Source organism: Marmota flaviventris, chromosome 9 (assembly GCF_047511675.1).
Source record: "Marmota flaviventris isolate mMarFla1 chromosome 9, mMarFla1.hap1, whole genome shotgun sequence".
Lineage (NCBI taxonomy): Eukaryota > Metazoa > Chordata > Mammalia > Rodentia > Sciuridae > Marmota > Marmota flaviventris.
The window spans coordinates 3,753,218-3,769,985 of NC_092506.1; the positions used below are offsets into that span (position 1 = coordinate 3,753,218).

Sequence of the window (16,768 nt, forward strand, 5' to 3'; positions counted from 1 at the left end):
CCCGGGAGCGCCCGTGCTGGGCCCCGGGCTCCGGGGTGGCCGCGAGGGCCGGCCCCTGGGGGCAGCAGCCTCCACACGGCCCACCCCGGCGTGCATCCTGCGTCCGTCCTTCTCTGCACCCGCCATTCACCCATCCCGCTCCATCCCCCTCCACGTCTCCATCCGACTTCACCAACCCTTTCCACTCCGCCATCTCGCCACCCGCCCGTCGCTGCGCCAGCCGTCGCCCCAACTGTCCCCCCGCCCGTCTCTCCTTCAGTCTCCTGTCTTCACCCATCCATCTCTCCAGCCACCAGCCCCCATCCAGTCATTTCATCCTCACCCGCCCTTCCGTCAGTCCCCCCATCCATCTGTCCACCCAGCCATCTCCATTCCTCAGTCCATTTTCCATCCAACCATCCAGCGAAGCTCAGATATGTCAGGGGTAATAGGATTCTTGGAACAGACTTGGTCCTTGTCCTCGGGAACCTTCCTGCCCAGAAGGAGAGTCAGGCATGCTAATATAGATATAAAATTAGGAAAACATTATGAAAGGAGTAAAAGTTATACAGTCATCTTGGGGAGAAGGCACACCCTAAATCTACCTGGGGATCAGAGAAAGCTGCTCTGGGCCTAGGAATGCATGTAGGCATTAATCACCTAGACTGTAAGACTCTAGTGCTGCTTGAGAATTTAGGCCTGGCCATGCGGGGTGGTGCACACCTGTGATCCTAGTGGCTCAGGAGGATCGAGAGTTCAAAGCCAGCCTCAGCAAAACCGAGGCACTTAGCAACTCAGTGAGACCCTGTCTCTAAAATACAAAATAAGGCTGGAGATATGGCTCAGTGGCCAAGTGCCCCTGAGTTCAATTCCTGGTACCAACCCCCCTCCAAAAAAAAAAAAAAAAAAAATATTTAGGCCTGAGCAGGTCTAGTGGTGCACGCCTGTAACCCGGGGACTCAGAAGTTCACATTAGAACAAGGTCCCTCAGTGTGGAGAAGGCATGGGAAGAGACCTGATGCAGACATCCAGGCAGATGTGGCAGCAGGTACGATGGCATTCAGAAAGTGCAATCAGCAGGGTGCAGCAGCCCTCCTGTAGTCTCAGCTACTGGGGAGACTGAGGCAGGAGGCGGAGAGCAGTCTGGTCAAGACTTGTCTCCAAAATAACTGGAATTACATGTGGCCACGGCTGCACTCCCCTGTGAACGTAGGAGGAGGAAAACCCTGACTTGCACATTTTACAGAGTGAACTGCATTTTATGTGAATTTTACCTCAAAGCTGTTCTTACAAAAATAATCTCCACCTCTAAATTGGGTCTCGGTGGCACACACCCCTACTCCCCGCCATGTGGGAGGAAGAAGCAGGAGGAGGCAATCCCACGGCCACCGTGAACAATTTAGCGAGACCCCACCTCCAAATAAAACATGATAAGGGCTGGGAGCCCGGTCAGTGCTAGAGAGCCCTGGGACCAATTCCACTGTTGCACCAGTGCGAGAAGAAACAGTCCCGGCGTGGGCCTCAGCTACAGCGTCCAGCTGACTGGGGCCTTTGTCTTCTGCAGGGCTGGCAGCCGGCCAGGGTGGTCTGGCCAGGAGCATGACTGACGGTCACGCCCACAGTGGCATCCTTCCTGGAGGCCTGCTTGTGACAGCGCTCCTCCTCCCAACCAGGGAGGCAGGCCTTGGGGCTGGCCCTGCTGCAGAAAGGACACTGTGTGACTTCTGGGATGGCGCCCCCGACAGGCCCTGCGGCCCACCCTCCACTCTCGGAACCTGAGACCATGGTGCTATGGAGAAGCACAGTCTGTCCCACAGAGAGGGAATGAAGGCTCCCAGGCACCGCCAGCGCAGGTGCCGGACACGTGACTGAGGCTGCGTTGGACCCTCCGGCCCCCATTGGCTGCCAGGTGACTACTGTCACATAAGTGATTTCAGGAAAGACCAACAGGGGCCACTCAGGTTGCAAACCCACTGAACCAGAAGGAACAATGAATTCCTGGTTTTCCATGAAGTTCCAGGGTGGACTTTCACGTAGCAGCACTTAAGTGACCTCAGCAGTCAGCGGTCTTTCAGGGGTTGGTGACATCAGGAACGGAATCGGCAGAACAGAAGACAGTGCACTCTACACGCCTCTGCTGCCCTGCGAGGAACCACCCAGAGGGGGGCCAGACGTGCACAGGGCACAGGGGAGACTCGTCCGTGTCTCCTGGGGGCTCTAGAAGATGGGGAGGCTGGCCTGATGGGACGGAGTCCGGGGGGTGAAGTGTCCGGGGCCTCCTGTTTGGGGCTTTGGCTCTGACTGAGGGCGACTTTCTCCTCCTGTCATCTTGTCGTACCTCTGGGGGCTGCAGGGTCAAGTTGGCTGTTCCACTCACTCGTCTGGGACCTAGAGTCTGAAGGCAGGAGCAGCTGGGAAGCCACCAGGCATTTCACCTGCCCAAGGTCTCAAGGAGGCTGGCTCAGCCTCCCCCCATCACAGTGGCTCAGGAGTGGACACCTTCTGCCTCCACCTCCTCCTCCCTCCTCTCATCCTCCCGCCTCCTCCTTTTCGTTTTGGTGCTGGGGATTCAACCCGGGGGTGCTCTGCCACTGAGCTGCACCCGCCCCTTCTGCTTCCTGTTTTGAGGCAGGGTCTCACTCAGGTGCTGAGGCTGGCCTGGAGCTTGCCACCCTCCTGCCTCAGCCGCGCGGTTCCAGGTGTGCCCCACGCCCGGCCGAAGTGGAATTCTCACTTGGGGGCTGATCCTTTCAGAGCAAGCCCCCCATAACCCGGGAGGGTGTCGTAGTGCATCTTAGGACCTAGCTTCCGAAGTCCCTGTGCACCGTGCCGGCTATATTCTTCTGGCCAAGACAGTCACCAAGGCCAGTTCAAGTTTAAGGGGGAGTGGAGCCAGAGACGTGTGGCCGTCTTCAGTGGGCGCGCCTTCCTGTGCTGTGTGTTTCCAGTCCAGGAAGCCACGGCTTGTGAGGGGCAATGAGGACCTCAGGTGCCAAGAGGCACAGGAGTGGCCCTGGTGGGACTGGACAGCGTGCAATGGCCCCCCGCGGGCTGCACTCTGAGACTGCCACTGAGCTCAGTGGTTCCTCAGAGCGAGGCTCCAGAGGGTGGGCTTCCAGGGACTTCAGGCTGAGATGACCTAGCCCAGGAGCGTCTCCCTGACACAAAGGTTATAGGAAGTTCCACAAGAGTCTTTTTGTCTTGGTACGGGATTGAACCCAGAGTGCTCTACCATGGAAGTACACTGCCGAGAGCCACAGCCAGTCGGAATGGCCCCTGGCATTTTGCCAGAAGTAATGGTTGAGAGGCACGCCATTAAGATGATGATAGTAAGTTCAGCTGTCTGTAATTGCTGTGACTGGATGATGCTGGATTGAAACAGGCTGCGTATTCAATTGTATATTAGACCTTTACTGTCTGCCTCGGCGCCCACTACTTTGGAGTTCCCGTTGAGTTCTCCAGGGGTTCCCAGAGTGAGTGCGTGCACAGCCCGGTGGTGTTCCGGGAGATTGCCCGGGGGGAGTTCCGGTTGGTGTGTGGTGTGTTCCTGGAGGAGCCGCGTGGGTGGCGTTCGGGAGAGTTCCCGGGGAGTGTGCGTGGAGTGCTGTGGGAGTTTGGAAATTAAGTTTGTTCCTGCTTGAGTGGCTCGTGATTTGTGCCCAGCCAGACTGCAGCATTTGGTGGCCCGTGCGGGGAACGTCTGAAGCTCAGAGGTAAGTGAAATTGCTCGCCCCTGAGGGAAGGCGAGAGAATGGGTGACCATTTCAAAAAACAATGTGTTCTTGTTTTGATTTGTTTTGTTTTTGTTTCAAGCTGCCTGCCCCTAGAAATTTCTCAGGCAAACTGGGAAAAATGGTTGGCTCAAGGTTTGAAGTTGTTCAGCCCTGAGGAAGAGATAAAGATAGACCACGAAAATACATTTCAAAAAAATAGGAAAATTGATACAATGCATTTTTGTTCCATTTTGGTTTCATTCTGTTTTGGTTTTGCTTTGTGTTATCTTTATAGTAGAAATATGGGATCAGAAATTAGTAAAAAACAAACCGAAAGACTGTTAAGTAAATTGTTAGAGGTCCAGACTATGGTGGAAAACATGTTAGATCAAGCAAAAGAGAAGGTCTCTCAAGCTAGTCAGACAGAGGAAGAAAATTTAAAGGAAGAAGGGCCATAAGGAGGGAAAAGGTTACAACAGGAGGCTGCTACTAACACCTTTCTATCACCAGAGGGTGTAAGTGTCCAACCAACTGCTCCACCTATGGGGCTCCCAACCCCTGTAGTTGATAGATGGGATCCTGAGACAGGACCTCAAAGATAAGCATGCCCTGTACTTGAACAGGCAGGAGGGCAGCGAATTCACCATGTTTTAGATTTCAAAACAGTGAAGCAGTTAAAGGAGGCTGTAACAACCTGTGGTCCTCAAGCACCCTTCACTGAAAGCATGGTCAAATCCATTACCAACTTGGACATGACGCCAACAGATTGGGCTAGCATGTGTAAATCTGTGCTAAATGGAGGGCAATATTTGTTATGGAAGGTAGCCAATGAGGAATTTTGCACAGAGACAGCTAGGTGATATACAGCAGCCAGTTATCTTCAGAGAAATCTAGATATATTGTTAGGACAGGGACCTTATGAGGGTCAACTGCAACAAATTGCATAAGATCCTGCCATATACTCACAAATTGCTGCAGATGCAGTTAGGGCATGGAAGACTTTACAAGGATATGGAGATTTACAAGGTCAATTATCTAAGGTAATACAAGGAGCTAATGAAACTTACGCTGAATTTGTAGATAGGCTTATTCAAACAGCTACCAGAGTTTTGGGGGATACAGAACAAGCAATGCCAATAATAAAACAACTGGCTTATGAGCAAGCGAATCGTTGGTGCAGAGAAGTCATTAGACCATGGAAACATGAAGATTTAAACACATATATTAAATTATGTAGAGACATTAATGAACAAGGGCAAGTCGTGGCAGCTGCAGTACAACAGGTTTTAGATGCAGGATGAAAACATGCTACAATTGTGACAAACAGGACATTTTAAAAGGAATTACCCCATAGGAGGAGGGTTTAACAAAGCTAGGTATCAAAGGAGTAGAATACCAGGTATTTGCCCACGATGCCGTAGAGGGAGACATTGGGCTAATGAATGCTGTTCTCAAACCATCATAGAGGGTACTCTATTATCAAAAAATGAACAAGGACCAGGTGTCTATCCACAATATCATGGAGAAAGGCATCGGGCTCCATTGCCAAAAAACGGACAGGAGGGGTCCAATGCTCCGGGGCCCACGACCACAAATATACGGGGCACTGGAGGAACCCAGCAACCCCATCAGGGTAGTGCCCAGGACACATTGTCCATCAGATCTCTCATCAGACGAACCAGAGGGAGCGCAGGGTTGGACATCTGTGCCTCCGCCAGAGCAGTACTAACTCCAGAGTTGGGAGTTCAAATCATTCCCACAGGAGTAAAAGGACCTCTCCCCCATGGAACAGTAGGCTTATTATTGGGACGCAGTTCTTCTACTCTAAAAGGACTTATGATAAGTCCTGGGGTAATTGATCCCGATTATGAAGGTGAAATAAAAATTATAGCCAGTTCTCCAAAGGGTATATCAGTAATTTCACCAGGAGATAGAATAGCACAGTTACTAATAATACCCAGCCTACATGATAAATTTTCCAGTCGTACTGTACAAAGAGGTTCCAGGGGATTAGGCTCCACAGGTGTAGATTGGGCTATGCTGTCTTTAAATTTAGATTCTCGCTCAATGCTAAAACTAAATATTCAAGGACATGAATTTAATGGGTTACTGGACACAGGTGCAGACCTTAGCATCATATCTCGTCAAGAATGGCCGAAACATTGGCCATTACAACAAGCCACTCAAATGCTTCAGGGCCTAGGAGTGGCGACTAATACCCATAGAAGTGCAATGGTATTAGGTTGGAAGGATCCTGAAGGATGTGAAGGAACTATACAGCCATATGTACTGGATCATCTTCCCGTAAATTTATGGGGATGAGATGTCCTAGATCAATTAGGTTTGACATTAACAAATAACATCAACCAAAATGCACCCACTATTATGACTAGACAAGGTTTTAGGAAAGGAAAAAGATTAGGAGAAAAAGGACAAAGTATAGCGGCGCCAATACAAATAGATCAAGAAATAGATAGACATAGATTGGGTTTTCAGGAAGGGTCACTGTGACAATCAAAATTACTTGGAAATCAGAAAGACCAGTATGGGTTCCTCAGTGGCTCCTGACTAAAGAAAAGATACAAGCAGCCCATGACCTGGTCAAACAACAAATAGTGGAGGGACATATCCAACCTTCTGTATCTCCCCATAATACTCCCATTTTTGTCATTAAAAAGAAATCTGGTAAATGGAGATTATTGCAAGATTTAAGAGCCATTAATAATGATTTGTTTATTATGGGATCTGCTCAATCAGGGATTCCCCAATTGTCTGCTTTGCCAAAAACCTGGTATGTTTCAGTTATAGATATTAAAGATTTTTTTTTTTCAATTCCAATTCATCCTGAGGATAGTCCACGTTTTGCATTTACTATCCCTGCACTGAATCATGAAGGTCCTGATCAGAGATATGAATGGAAAGTACTCCCTCAAGGGATGGCTAACAGCCCAACTATGTGTCAAATCTATGTTAACAAAGCAATCCAGCCACTTAGAAATCAAAATCCTGAACTACAAATATTTCACTATATGGATGATGTATTATTAGCACACAAAGATAAAAACACATTGCTAGAATGTTATGCCACACTTACAAATTTATTAAAAAATTATAATTTAGAGATAGCAATAGATAAAGTACAATTAGATTTTCCAATTAATTATTTAGGAGTTCTATTATCCTCAACCATGGTCCGTCCACCAAAAATTCAAATATGAGTAGATCAACTCAAATCACTTAACGGACTTTCAAAAGTTATTGGGAGACATAAATTGGATAAGGCCCTATCTAGGCATACCAAAAGGAGTGTTGGGACCTTTATTTGATATCCTAATAGGTCCATCAGATCCAAATTCACCCCGCATGTTAACGCCTGAAGCAAGAAAGGCATTAAACATCATTGAAACATATATGGAAAATATGCATTTGGATAGAATTGATATAAGTTTGCCTTTATTATTTATTGTACTACCAACAAAAAATATTCCTACAGGAGTACTTTGGCAAGAAGGTCCATTATTGTGGATACATTTATCTTATTCTCCTAACACTTATCTTACTAGGTATCCTGAGGCTGTAGGACAATTGATACTCAAAGGAATAAAAGCAGCAAAGGGAGTGTTTGGAATTTCTCCCAATAAAATTATTACTCCATAAACTATGGATCAAATTGATGAGTTAGCTAATGAATTAAATACTTGGGCAATAATCATGTGTAAATCTAATGTTTCATTTGGTAATCACTTACCATCTAATCCTTTATTGTCTTTTTGGTCTTCGCATCCTCTAGTTTTTCCAAAAATGACAAGAAAAACACCTATCATGAATGCTCCAAATATATTCACTGATGGGTCAAATAATGGTACAGCAGCAGTAGTTACCCCTGATCAAACTTTTACATTTTTAGTACCCAAACAATCAGCTCAAAAGGTAGAGCTTAATGCAGTATTACAAGCTTTTGTGATGTTTAAAGATTCTGTATTTAATTTATTTTCCGATAGTCAGTATATAGTTAATGCTACAGCATCCCTTGAAGATGCTGGTAGGATTTCCCCTTCCTCTACTGTTTTCTCTTTGTTTTCCACTATACAAAGTCTAATCTGGGACAGAAAAGATCCATTCTTTATAGGACATATCAGGGCACATACAGGATTGCCTGGAGCCCTTAGTTTGGGCAATGATTTAGCAGATAAAACTACACATAACATACATATTTTCTCTACACTAGAAGAAGCTACAAATTTTCATAAAAGGTTCCATGTCAATGCTAATACTTTACAAAAGCGTTTTAAAATAACTAAGGAACAAGCTAGACAAATAATAAAACAATGTCAAAATTGTGTGACCTTTTTACCACAAGTTAATCTTGGAGTCAATCCTAGAGGACCGATACCTAACCATATTTGGCAGATGGACGTCACACACTTGCCAGAATTTGGAAAATTCAAATATTTGCATGTTACAGTTGATACTTCTTCCAGATTTTTGATGGGCTCCCTTCATGCTGGAAAAAAAACTAAAGATAGTTTTTAGAATGGAAATAGTGGACCATGTGGTGGTGCATGCCTGTAATCCCAGCAGTTTGGTAGGCTGAGGCAGGAGGATCACAAGCTGGAGGCCAGCCTGGGTGACTCAGTGAGACCCTGACACAAAATAAAATTAAAAGGGCTGGGGGTGTAGCTCAGTAGTAAAGCCCCCTTGAGTTCAATCCCTGGTAACACACATGCGATCTAACCACCTTTACTTCTGTTGGGAGACGGAGAAGGAATGACGGTTCTGCATGCTGTAAGTTTCATCAACCACAAAGAGAGGCCAAAGTCAGGGCCTCCTGGAGGAGTCGGGAGGCCGCACCTAGCACATCGGCAGGTTACAGTCCCCATGGTCAGGGCAGAAAGCGAGCAGGACGTGTCCGACTTGTGTGTGCTTCATTTGAACTTAGCAAGCCCAAGTTTTAATTCTGCAAATGTTTTGGTGAAGTTGACCCCAGTGCATTTATCCTAAGTTAGAAATCTTCACCTAAATCTTATATAACCTTCATATACATTTTCATGTATTGTAAAATATGTACATTGAAATGCTCCAATCATTCACGTATTACTTCTCTCAAAAAATAACTCTTTTAAAAATGTTTCTTTCAAAAGATAATATAAGTGACTTATTTTTTGCTTATGTAAGTTTTGATAAGTGTCCCCCATCCAGGACGATGGGGCTGAATGGGTTACAATGATGTACATGGTTAAAAGAAAAATCAGAGGGGACTGGGGACGGAGCATGTGCAAGCCCTTGGGATTGCTCCAGCCCCACAGGGTTCATACCCCGTCCGTCCTAAGCTGATCACTTCCTTTAATTTCCTGAGAGCACTCAACCTGAAGGTAGGGCCTAGAGGAGATCATTGACTGCCCCTCACCAAGAGTAAAGAGTAAGCTGGGTGTGTCAGTGCAGGGTCAAAGGTTCAAGGTCAGCCTGGCAACTTGGCCAGACTGTCTCAAACAGGGTTGGGGTACACGCATACATTGGTGGTGGGCCTGCAAATTGTGCAACCAATCTGGAAAGCAGTATGGAGATTGCTTTAAACACTTGGAACGGAACCACCATTTGCCCCAGCTATCCCACTCCTCAGTCTATACCCAAAGGACTTAAAATCAGCCCACTAGAGGGACTCAGCCACATCAATGTTTATAGCAGCTCAATTCACAATAGCTAAACTGTGGAACCAACCTGGATGCCCTTCAGTAGATGGATTTAAAAAAAAACAAACGTGGCATATATACACAATGGAATATTACTCGACAATAAGACTAAAATCATGGTATTTGCAGGTAAATGGATGGAATTGGAGAATATCATGCTAAGCAAAATAAGCCAATCCCCCCAAATCAAAGGCCTAATATTTTCTCTGATAAATGGATACTAATCCATAGTGGGGGGATGGCATGGGATAGTGGAGGAAGTTTGAATTGGGCAAGAGGGAGGGGAGGGGGCATGGGGATAGGAAAGGCGGTGGAATGAGGTACATGTGTGACTGCATGAATGGTGTGACCTTACGTCCTGTACAACCAAAGAAGTGAAAAATTGGACTCTATTTTGTGTACCATGAATCGAAGAGCATTCTGCTGTCATGTATAACTGATTAGAATAAATAAAAAATTTTTAAAAGGGCTGGCTGTTGATGTGAGTCGTCAGTGGGTGCTCCTGGGTTCAATTTTTGGGTATTGAAAGAAAAAAAAGAAAGAGTCAAGAACTGGTTTCTGTTGGCTCCTTTGGAAGGGAAGGTGAACAGTGAGACCTATTCCATCAGGGTCAAGGCACAGGATTTGTTGCCTGAGAGGTCAGATGGAAAAAGGAGCTCGTCCTGACACAGGGCAGCGAGCACCAACCAGGGCCCTGAGTCCTGGGCACGGCATCAGTGTTACCTGAGTGGTTGTGCATGCCACTTGAGTGTGAAGACACTCCGGGAGCTGGTCTCCCCGGGCAGCTCCTCCACCCAGTCCCTCCCCAACAGCACAAAGTCCTGGGCTGCACCTGGATGGAATCTGGAATCTTACCCTTTCCTGGAAGGGCAGTCACCCAGCACCTGAAACACGTGGCACACAGCAGGCGCTCACCAAGTGGGCCCAGGGCTGCTGCTGCACGGGAACAGGGGGCCCGGATCTGCAGGGAGGCTTCACACGCTCACTCCAGATGGTCCCAAGAGCCAAGTGCTGTTTTATTTTACAATGTCCTCTGTTTTCTTGCTGGTCCCCTGGGTCAGTCTTAGTGGCCTCTCCTCACCTCGCCCCTCAGCAGGGTCTGGAAGCTCCCTCCTCCAGCCCAGGGGTGCTCTCCAGCAGCACTGCGGGCCACTGAGGGCATTCCTCTCGGCCTACTTTGCCTTTATGTGATATCAGTGGCCTCTGATCCCACAAGGTGCTGGGGCAGGGCAGGGTGAGCCATCTTTACCAGAAACAGTGAAGAGCAGAAGGGGGTCCTCAAAAGACACGTCAATGACCAAATCCTGAACCTGCAAATGTGACCTTATTTGGAAAAGGGGTCTGTGTGGATGTTAAGTCTGGATCTTGAAATGAGACCTCCCTGAATGAACTGCATGAGTGGGCCAGAAGAAGTGCCCCCACAGGAAGTAGAGGGAAGACATTTAGAGGAGACCCCGAGGCAGGCGGAGCAGAGGCCACAGTGCTGTGACCCAGAGTGGAGGAATGCTTGGAACCCCCCGAAGCTGTAGGAGGCGGGAGGGCCCTGCCGTAGAGCCCCCGCGATGGTCCTGTCTCCTCCTCCCACGGTGACTGTGCTGCGCCTGTGTGAGCCAGCCCTGGGCGACGCAGCCCTCTGTATCATGGCTCCGCATCACAGGTTTGAGCATCTCGAGAACGTTCAAGTGTGCGCACTTTCCCATCACACCTGATGACACAGGAAACACCTCACTGCACAGAGCTCCTGAGAGGACTCGGCACGCCGGACAGCGTGCACAGGGAGGTTCCCCGGGAAACTCGAGCAGCTGTGGACCCTGGTGCCCGGGTCTGAGGACAGTACTCTGTGAATACGGGCACAGCTGTACTTGGAAAGGCTCGCGCTTTGAGTCCAGGGAACGAAGAGGCTACTCATTCTCACCAAGGAAGGAGCCCAGGAAACGAGGAGACAGAAGTATTTGAGACATTTGGAAGTGCAGTAAGTCGCATGTGGGTGTCCAGAATAGCAGCAGTGACCACACCCGTCCACCCACTGCCTGGAGGAGGGATGAGGGAAGAGAGGCTCCCCCACCACCATGGAAACCTGACTGGGGAGAGGCCCACAACCACCCTGGGCAGCAGGCGGCCACGCGTGGCAGCAGTGCACTCAGCTGAGCACAGGGCCCCTAGGCCACGGGACAGCTGATGGGCCACGTGGTGGGTGAGTGAGCCGCGGCAGCTGCCGGGGGACACAGCAGAGCAGTGCAAGCCCGGCGTCCTCGGGAAGGCCCAAAGCCAGCATAGCCGACGCTGCCGTGGGCAGGTGCAGCACTGAGCCCAGCCAGAGACCACAGGTCCTGAACACCGGGCCAGTGCACACAGGCCCCAGACAGGACACAGACTCCGGTCAGCTCTGCCCCAACAGAGACGAGCCAGGTACCTCTGTCCCAAGACGGCATGGTGCCCTCCGGGAAAGCCCATTGGCCTCAGCGGGGCAGACACCAGCAGTGCTGGCCGTGCCACCCCCAGATGTGATGCCATCCCCGGCCGCACAGGCACTTGCTCTGGCTGCCCGGTTGGCCACTGAGTAGCCTCTCAGCACCGCCGCACAGTCCCTCCCAGGAGCCTGGCTCCCTCTGCCTCACTGGGCTGCTCCGTGACTCAGGACCCGTGTGAGCCCCCAGGGCAGCAGGCGTCCTGGTGCCCAGCACCCACGCATCTGGAAGGGTGCCAGAGATGAGGCAGTGGGTGTGGGTGGGAGAGCAGAGCCAGCGGCTGGAAAGGACACTGGGGACTCTCCGCGCATGTCAGGATGCTCTTGTGGGATGACACCCGCTCCTCCACTGCCCTCTTCTGGCCTTCAGTGTCCCTTTCAGATGGCGACACTGCCATAGCCCGTTTTCAGCGTGATGACGGCTTACTCCCAGCATTCCTCACTGGCAGTGGAAAATGCTTCAGTACTTTATTGAAAGAAAGCAATAAATAATACTGTGATAAAAATAGTTCAAAAGTAGACTGTACATACTTTGTTACATAATCAGGAAGTCCACAAAAGATTAATAGAAAAACACAACAGTAACAATGAATTGTACAAGTGAATCAAAAGCAGAAGCCAAATGTAAAGAGACAGCGCCCTCCATCTGCACATCAGCTGCTAATAAATAACACCATGATCTGACTCTCCGGGCTGGCTTTTAATGTGCCGTTTAAAAAGTAAGTTACATCTGCTACTCAGATAATGCAAAATGGCTACACCATCCAAGTCTAAAAATGCACCACGAGGTTCATTCTTTAAACATGTGTACAAACAAATGTAAAAACAAGATTTACACAAGAAAAATAAGGCCTTTGTTAGAGTTGCACGCGGTTTCAGGAGCCCTGCCCTCGCCCTCGCCAGGAGACCACCTCTGGGAGCCAGCGAGCCACAGTGCTGGATTGGTCCTCAAGAGCAGCTGGAGGGCGCCCCCACCTGCTGCCTGGATGGAGGTGCCCCAGGTCCCGCTGAGCGTCTCCCTGTGGCTCCCAGCTGCAGTCAGTGCCAGGGCAAGCCTTCAAGTCCAGAGACTGGGCGGGGAAGCTGAGCCAGGGCTGGGGACTTCCACAGTGTTCTCAACCCTTCAGCCCCAAGTTTATCAGAAGCTGAGATTTCTTGATAGAAAAAGTATAGTTAAGGTTGGTCATTAAAATCCAACAGTAATCGCTTGAAATGAAGTCTGCTTATTTCAAAATGATTGTGTGAGCTGGTAAAGGATGATGCTATGACACTGCTGTGTCACGTTGATTTTATAAACGCAGTAAAATCCTTCTCTCTGTCCTGGTTTATCATTAAAAAATTAAACAGTATAATTACAATAAGTGCATAATTTACAAAAGCCCTAGATTTGTTCATAGGATCAATACATACAAGCATTACAGTACATTCACGTGAAGGACTGCCATTAGGATAAGCCACGAACGGGAGGGCACCCAGAGTCTGGACCCGGGGGGAAGCAGTAACTACGCCAGGAGGAGCGGAGTTCACATAAATATAAGAAACAGTAAATTCTAAAATATTTTCTCTATGATATTCTTGAATTTTTCACTAGTTAAAAACTCTGTAATAAAATATCTTAGGGTCCATATAAGGAGTATCAACAGATTAAAGATCCACTGAATTCTAAACTGTCGTCTGCTGGATTCAGAAGGCTGGGTCATCTGTAGAAGTAGTGCGGGTACACTGCAAGAGAGAACAGAGGCCGCGCTCAGCACGCGCCCTCCTGCAGTCCCGCCCCTGCCACCCCTGCCCGGCCCGAGCATCACTATGAGCTCACCAGGGTCTGCACTGTCCCCGAGGGCATGCAAAGAAGGCACCAACTAAGCAAGCAAGACCCAAAGCCAACCCAAATCCAGCTAAGATGCCCAGCGGAGCAAGGCAGGCAGCTCCCCCTGCGAGAGCTCTCACGGGGCAGGCTGAGGCCAGCAGCACCCTGGACCTGTGGGACAGGACCCCCCGCACAGACACATCCCAGTCACCAGAGCTGGCCCAGAGACGTGGCTCTGTGCTTCAAAGTCAACCTTTAGGCGGACGGCTCTGGTGTCACTCGATGCAGCAGCCTCACGAGGCGCATTCCCAACTGGGCTCTGGCCCGCTCCCGAGGATGTGCTCCCCACCAGCAGGCCCCTGCGCGCAGGCGTGAGGAGGGACGAGGTCACACTGCCCTCCTCCTGACAGGCGCAGCACCAGAGCCACCTGACAGGTGTACTTCCACAGCAGCAGAATTGGCTCTCAAGGACCAGTGCCCACAGCCTCGCCTGGCATTGAGCTCCAGGCCTGCCAATGTGTGCCCGGAACATTCCTGGGGACGGTGCTGCTCTCTACTCACCGGAGGAGGCTTCAGCAGGAGTAAGTCCTGACTGTAGCAGAATCCAACCTCTGTGCTCCCGATACACTGCCTGCTCCGACCACCACAGCAGGAAGCGTGCAAACACAGCGTGCAGTTAGTTTTGAGACCTCACACAGGGCACATCTCCTCGCCTAGGGTGGGGCCTCCCGGGAGCTGAGGGAGCCTGCTGGAGTGGGGCGACGGCCAGGGCAAGAGCACCAGGGGGCTCAAGAGGGTCCCTCCCACCTCCCAGGAGCCCGAGGACACTGGCACCTACTCTACAACAGCAAGGGCGCACTATGCACACAGAAATGACTCCAAAACACACATGTGCATAAGTAAAGGACAACCACTTAAAGCAGTCACTTGGCTCCTCCTCAATCTCTGCATTTACGGTTAAACAGACCTTTCCTTTGGCCCTAGCACTGAACCTCCAAGAACCCTATGAGGTGCACCAGCACCTGTTCCTGTGGGATGGCCCCTGCCCTGGGACAGGGCTGCCAGAAAGGGACCAACTCCACCCAGGACAGGGGTGGAACCTGCTGCCCAGCACTCGCTGCTCATGGGATGGGTCAGAGGTAAAGAGCAGGTCGAGGGGTGTCCAGCCAGGGCGCAGGCTAGGACAATGACTTCTCTTACACCAGTGTGTTTCAACTAGAAGCGATGGAGACCACAGAGCTGAGTTCTTGTTTAAGAAACGTACCCTGAGGCCCCAGGGGTGAGCCCAGCCCCTCGCAAACCATAAGGCAGGTAGGACACCTAGAGCAGGTACGGCTGCCCCAGCTGCAGTTTCTGGTTTCCCTCAGGTATATGGGGACCACTTTGAGCAACATCTTGCCATGGGTTGATGGGACTGGCTATCTCTGTGCGTCCGGATCTCGAGCCCAGGAAAGCTGCTGGAGTGGCCCCTGCTCTCCCTCCCCAGTCAGTAAGCCACCCATCTCACCAGCTGCAACACCTTCAGTGTTTCTGGGAGACAAAGTCTCCTCGGTTTATTTCTAGTCAGTTTAAACTCTTGTTCTTATTGTTGCACTTAACATTTAACAGAAGAAATGCAGTGTGAGGAGGAAATGTACAATGAGAACACAGGCCCAGCGCCCATAGGGACTGTCCCTAGTGGATAGACCAGCAGCCAAGGGCCACGACACAGTGGGCATGGGTTAGTCATCCGCATGCTCCTCAGAAGAAAGATGCTCATCCTCCGAAAGCTGCCAGTTAAAACACACACTGGATTTTGCCCTTTAAGTATATTACTAAACTCCAGCAAAAGAAAATCCAGCTTTTACCAAAAATGCTGTGCTAAGCCATTCTCACCAAGAGAGTCCAGCTAATAAAACTTCCTATATACGTGCTTTTCCATGATTTGTACGTATGACGTGAGAGCAAAACCTCCTTGTGGGAGGTGCTAATGACAGAAGACACTGAACCCCAAAAGGACATTCTGAGAGCCACTTGCTCTCCACAGCCCATCGTCTGCACCAAGAAACAGAGCAAACGAAGCCCACGCCCGGTAGAGGGGCTGCCAATGACCCCGACTCGTGCAGTCAGCCAAGCCTCCGTGAGAAGAATCCATGTGACACCCGTTTCACAGACAGGGAAGCTGAAGCAGGGCACAGCTAAATGCTGCCAAGGTCGTGACCTCCGAGCAGTGGAACTGGGCTCAACCCTAGGGTGGCTCTCCTCTCCGCACCGCCTCCCATTAGTCAGCCCAGGTCAGAGCAGGGCCTTCCCAGGAACCTCCCAGCCACACACCAGCTGAGTCCTGGGGCCAGAGAGGCCACCCCAGGGAGCAGCCCAGGCCTCTCTGGGAAGCCTGGGGCTGGCCAGCTTGGCTCCACCCAGCCTCCAGCAGGGTCCCGTCTCCTTGGCAGCCCTTTCCTGACAGGCACACGTGGGCTTACACAGAAAGGCCATGGTGGTGGGCAGAAGGCAGTAGAGGCGGGGCTTGCAGACACTGAAAACTCTGTCAGGTTTAAAATCACTCCACCGTTTTTCCCAGGGTGGAGAGAAGTGAACACCGTGGTCTGAAAGCTGCCACAGTGCGATCTCAAGAGCTTGCTCGCCAGGGCTGCCTGCCACACCCACATGCCACGTCAAGACGGCAGCCACAGCCCTGAGCACACCACCGGGGCTTCAATTTATTAGTTGAGAGAATATGCTCAGATTCAACCAGACAAGATGTTCTTAAAAATCCTCTATTGTTGCTGAACTTTTATGAACGCTCGTTAGGGCTGATTTTAAAACACTGACATCTGGGCATGCAGCCACACTTAAACGTCTGGTAGCACACGAGATGGCCATTCTAGGTAAGAGGGATGCTCATGCTCCAGCGAGTGGTGGGTCACGCGGCCCACCACCTACCGTCCAGCTGCATCTTCTTTGGCTGCATAGAGGGGGAGGACATAGAAGAAGTAACCCGGAAGTTGGCCGGAAGCGTCTCTGCTGACCCGGCCGCCAAGCCCCGGACGTCCTTTGGTCTGAACTTCTTCCTCCACGAAGGTGCTCTCCTGAAGCTTTTGTCATCATCCTGTGACCAAAAACAAGCTTCGTT

The 16,768-nt window shown here is 50.2% G+C and overlaps 1 protein-coding gene across 4 annotated transcripts in view; it reads right to left on the reverse strand.

Annotated features, from left to right (window-relative positions):
• Nucleotides 1-12,292: 12,292 nt before the first annotated feature.
• The window catches only part of Ppfia1 (PTPRF interacting protein alpha 1), an 89,315-nt gene continuing 84,839 nt past the window's right edge, over nucleotides 12,293-16,768 (reverse strand). For 2 of the 4 annotated variants that reach the window (XM_027944216.3, XM_027944217.3), the window contains 3 exons: nucleotides 16,579-16,744; nucleotides 14,218-14,287; nucleotides 12,293-13,571 (listed from right to left, as the gene is read on the reverse strand). In XM_027944216.3, coding sequence (XP_027800017.2) covers nucleotides 14,229-14,287; nucleotides 16,579-16,744 — 225 coding nt within the window. In that variant the 3' untranslated portion in view covers nucleotides 12,293-13,571; nucleotides 14,218-14,228. The remainder of the gene's footprint in view (nucleotides 13,572-14,217; nucleotides 14,288-16,578; nucleotides 16,745-16,768) is intronic. The other 2 variants (XM_071615970.1, XM_071615969.1) reach the window with 1 other exon arrangement.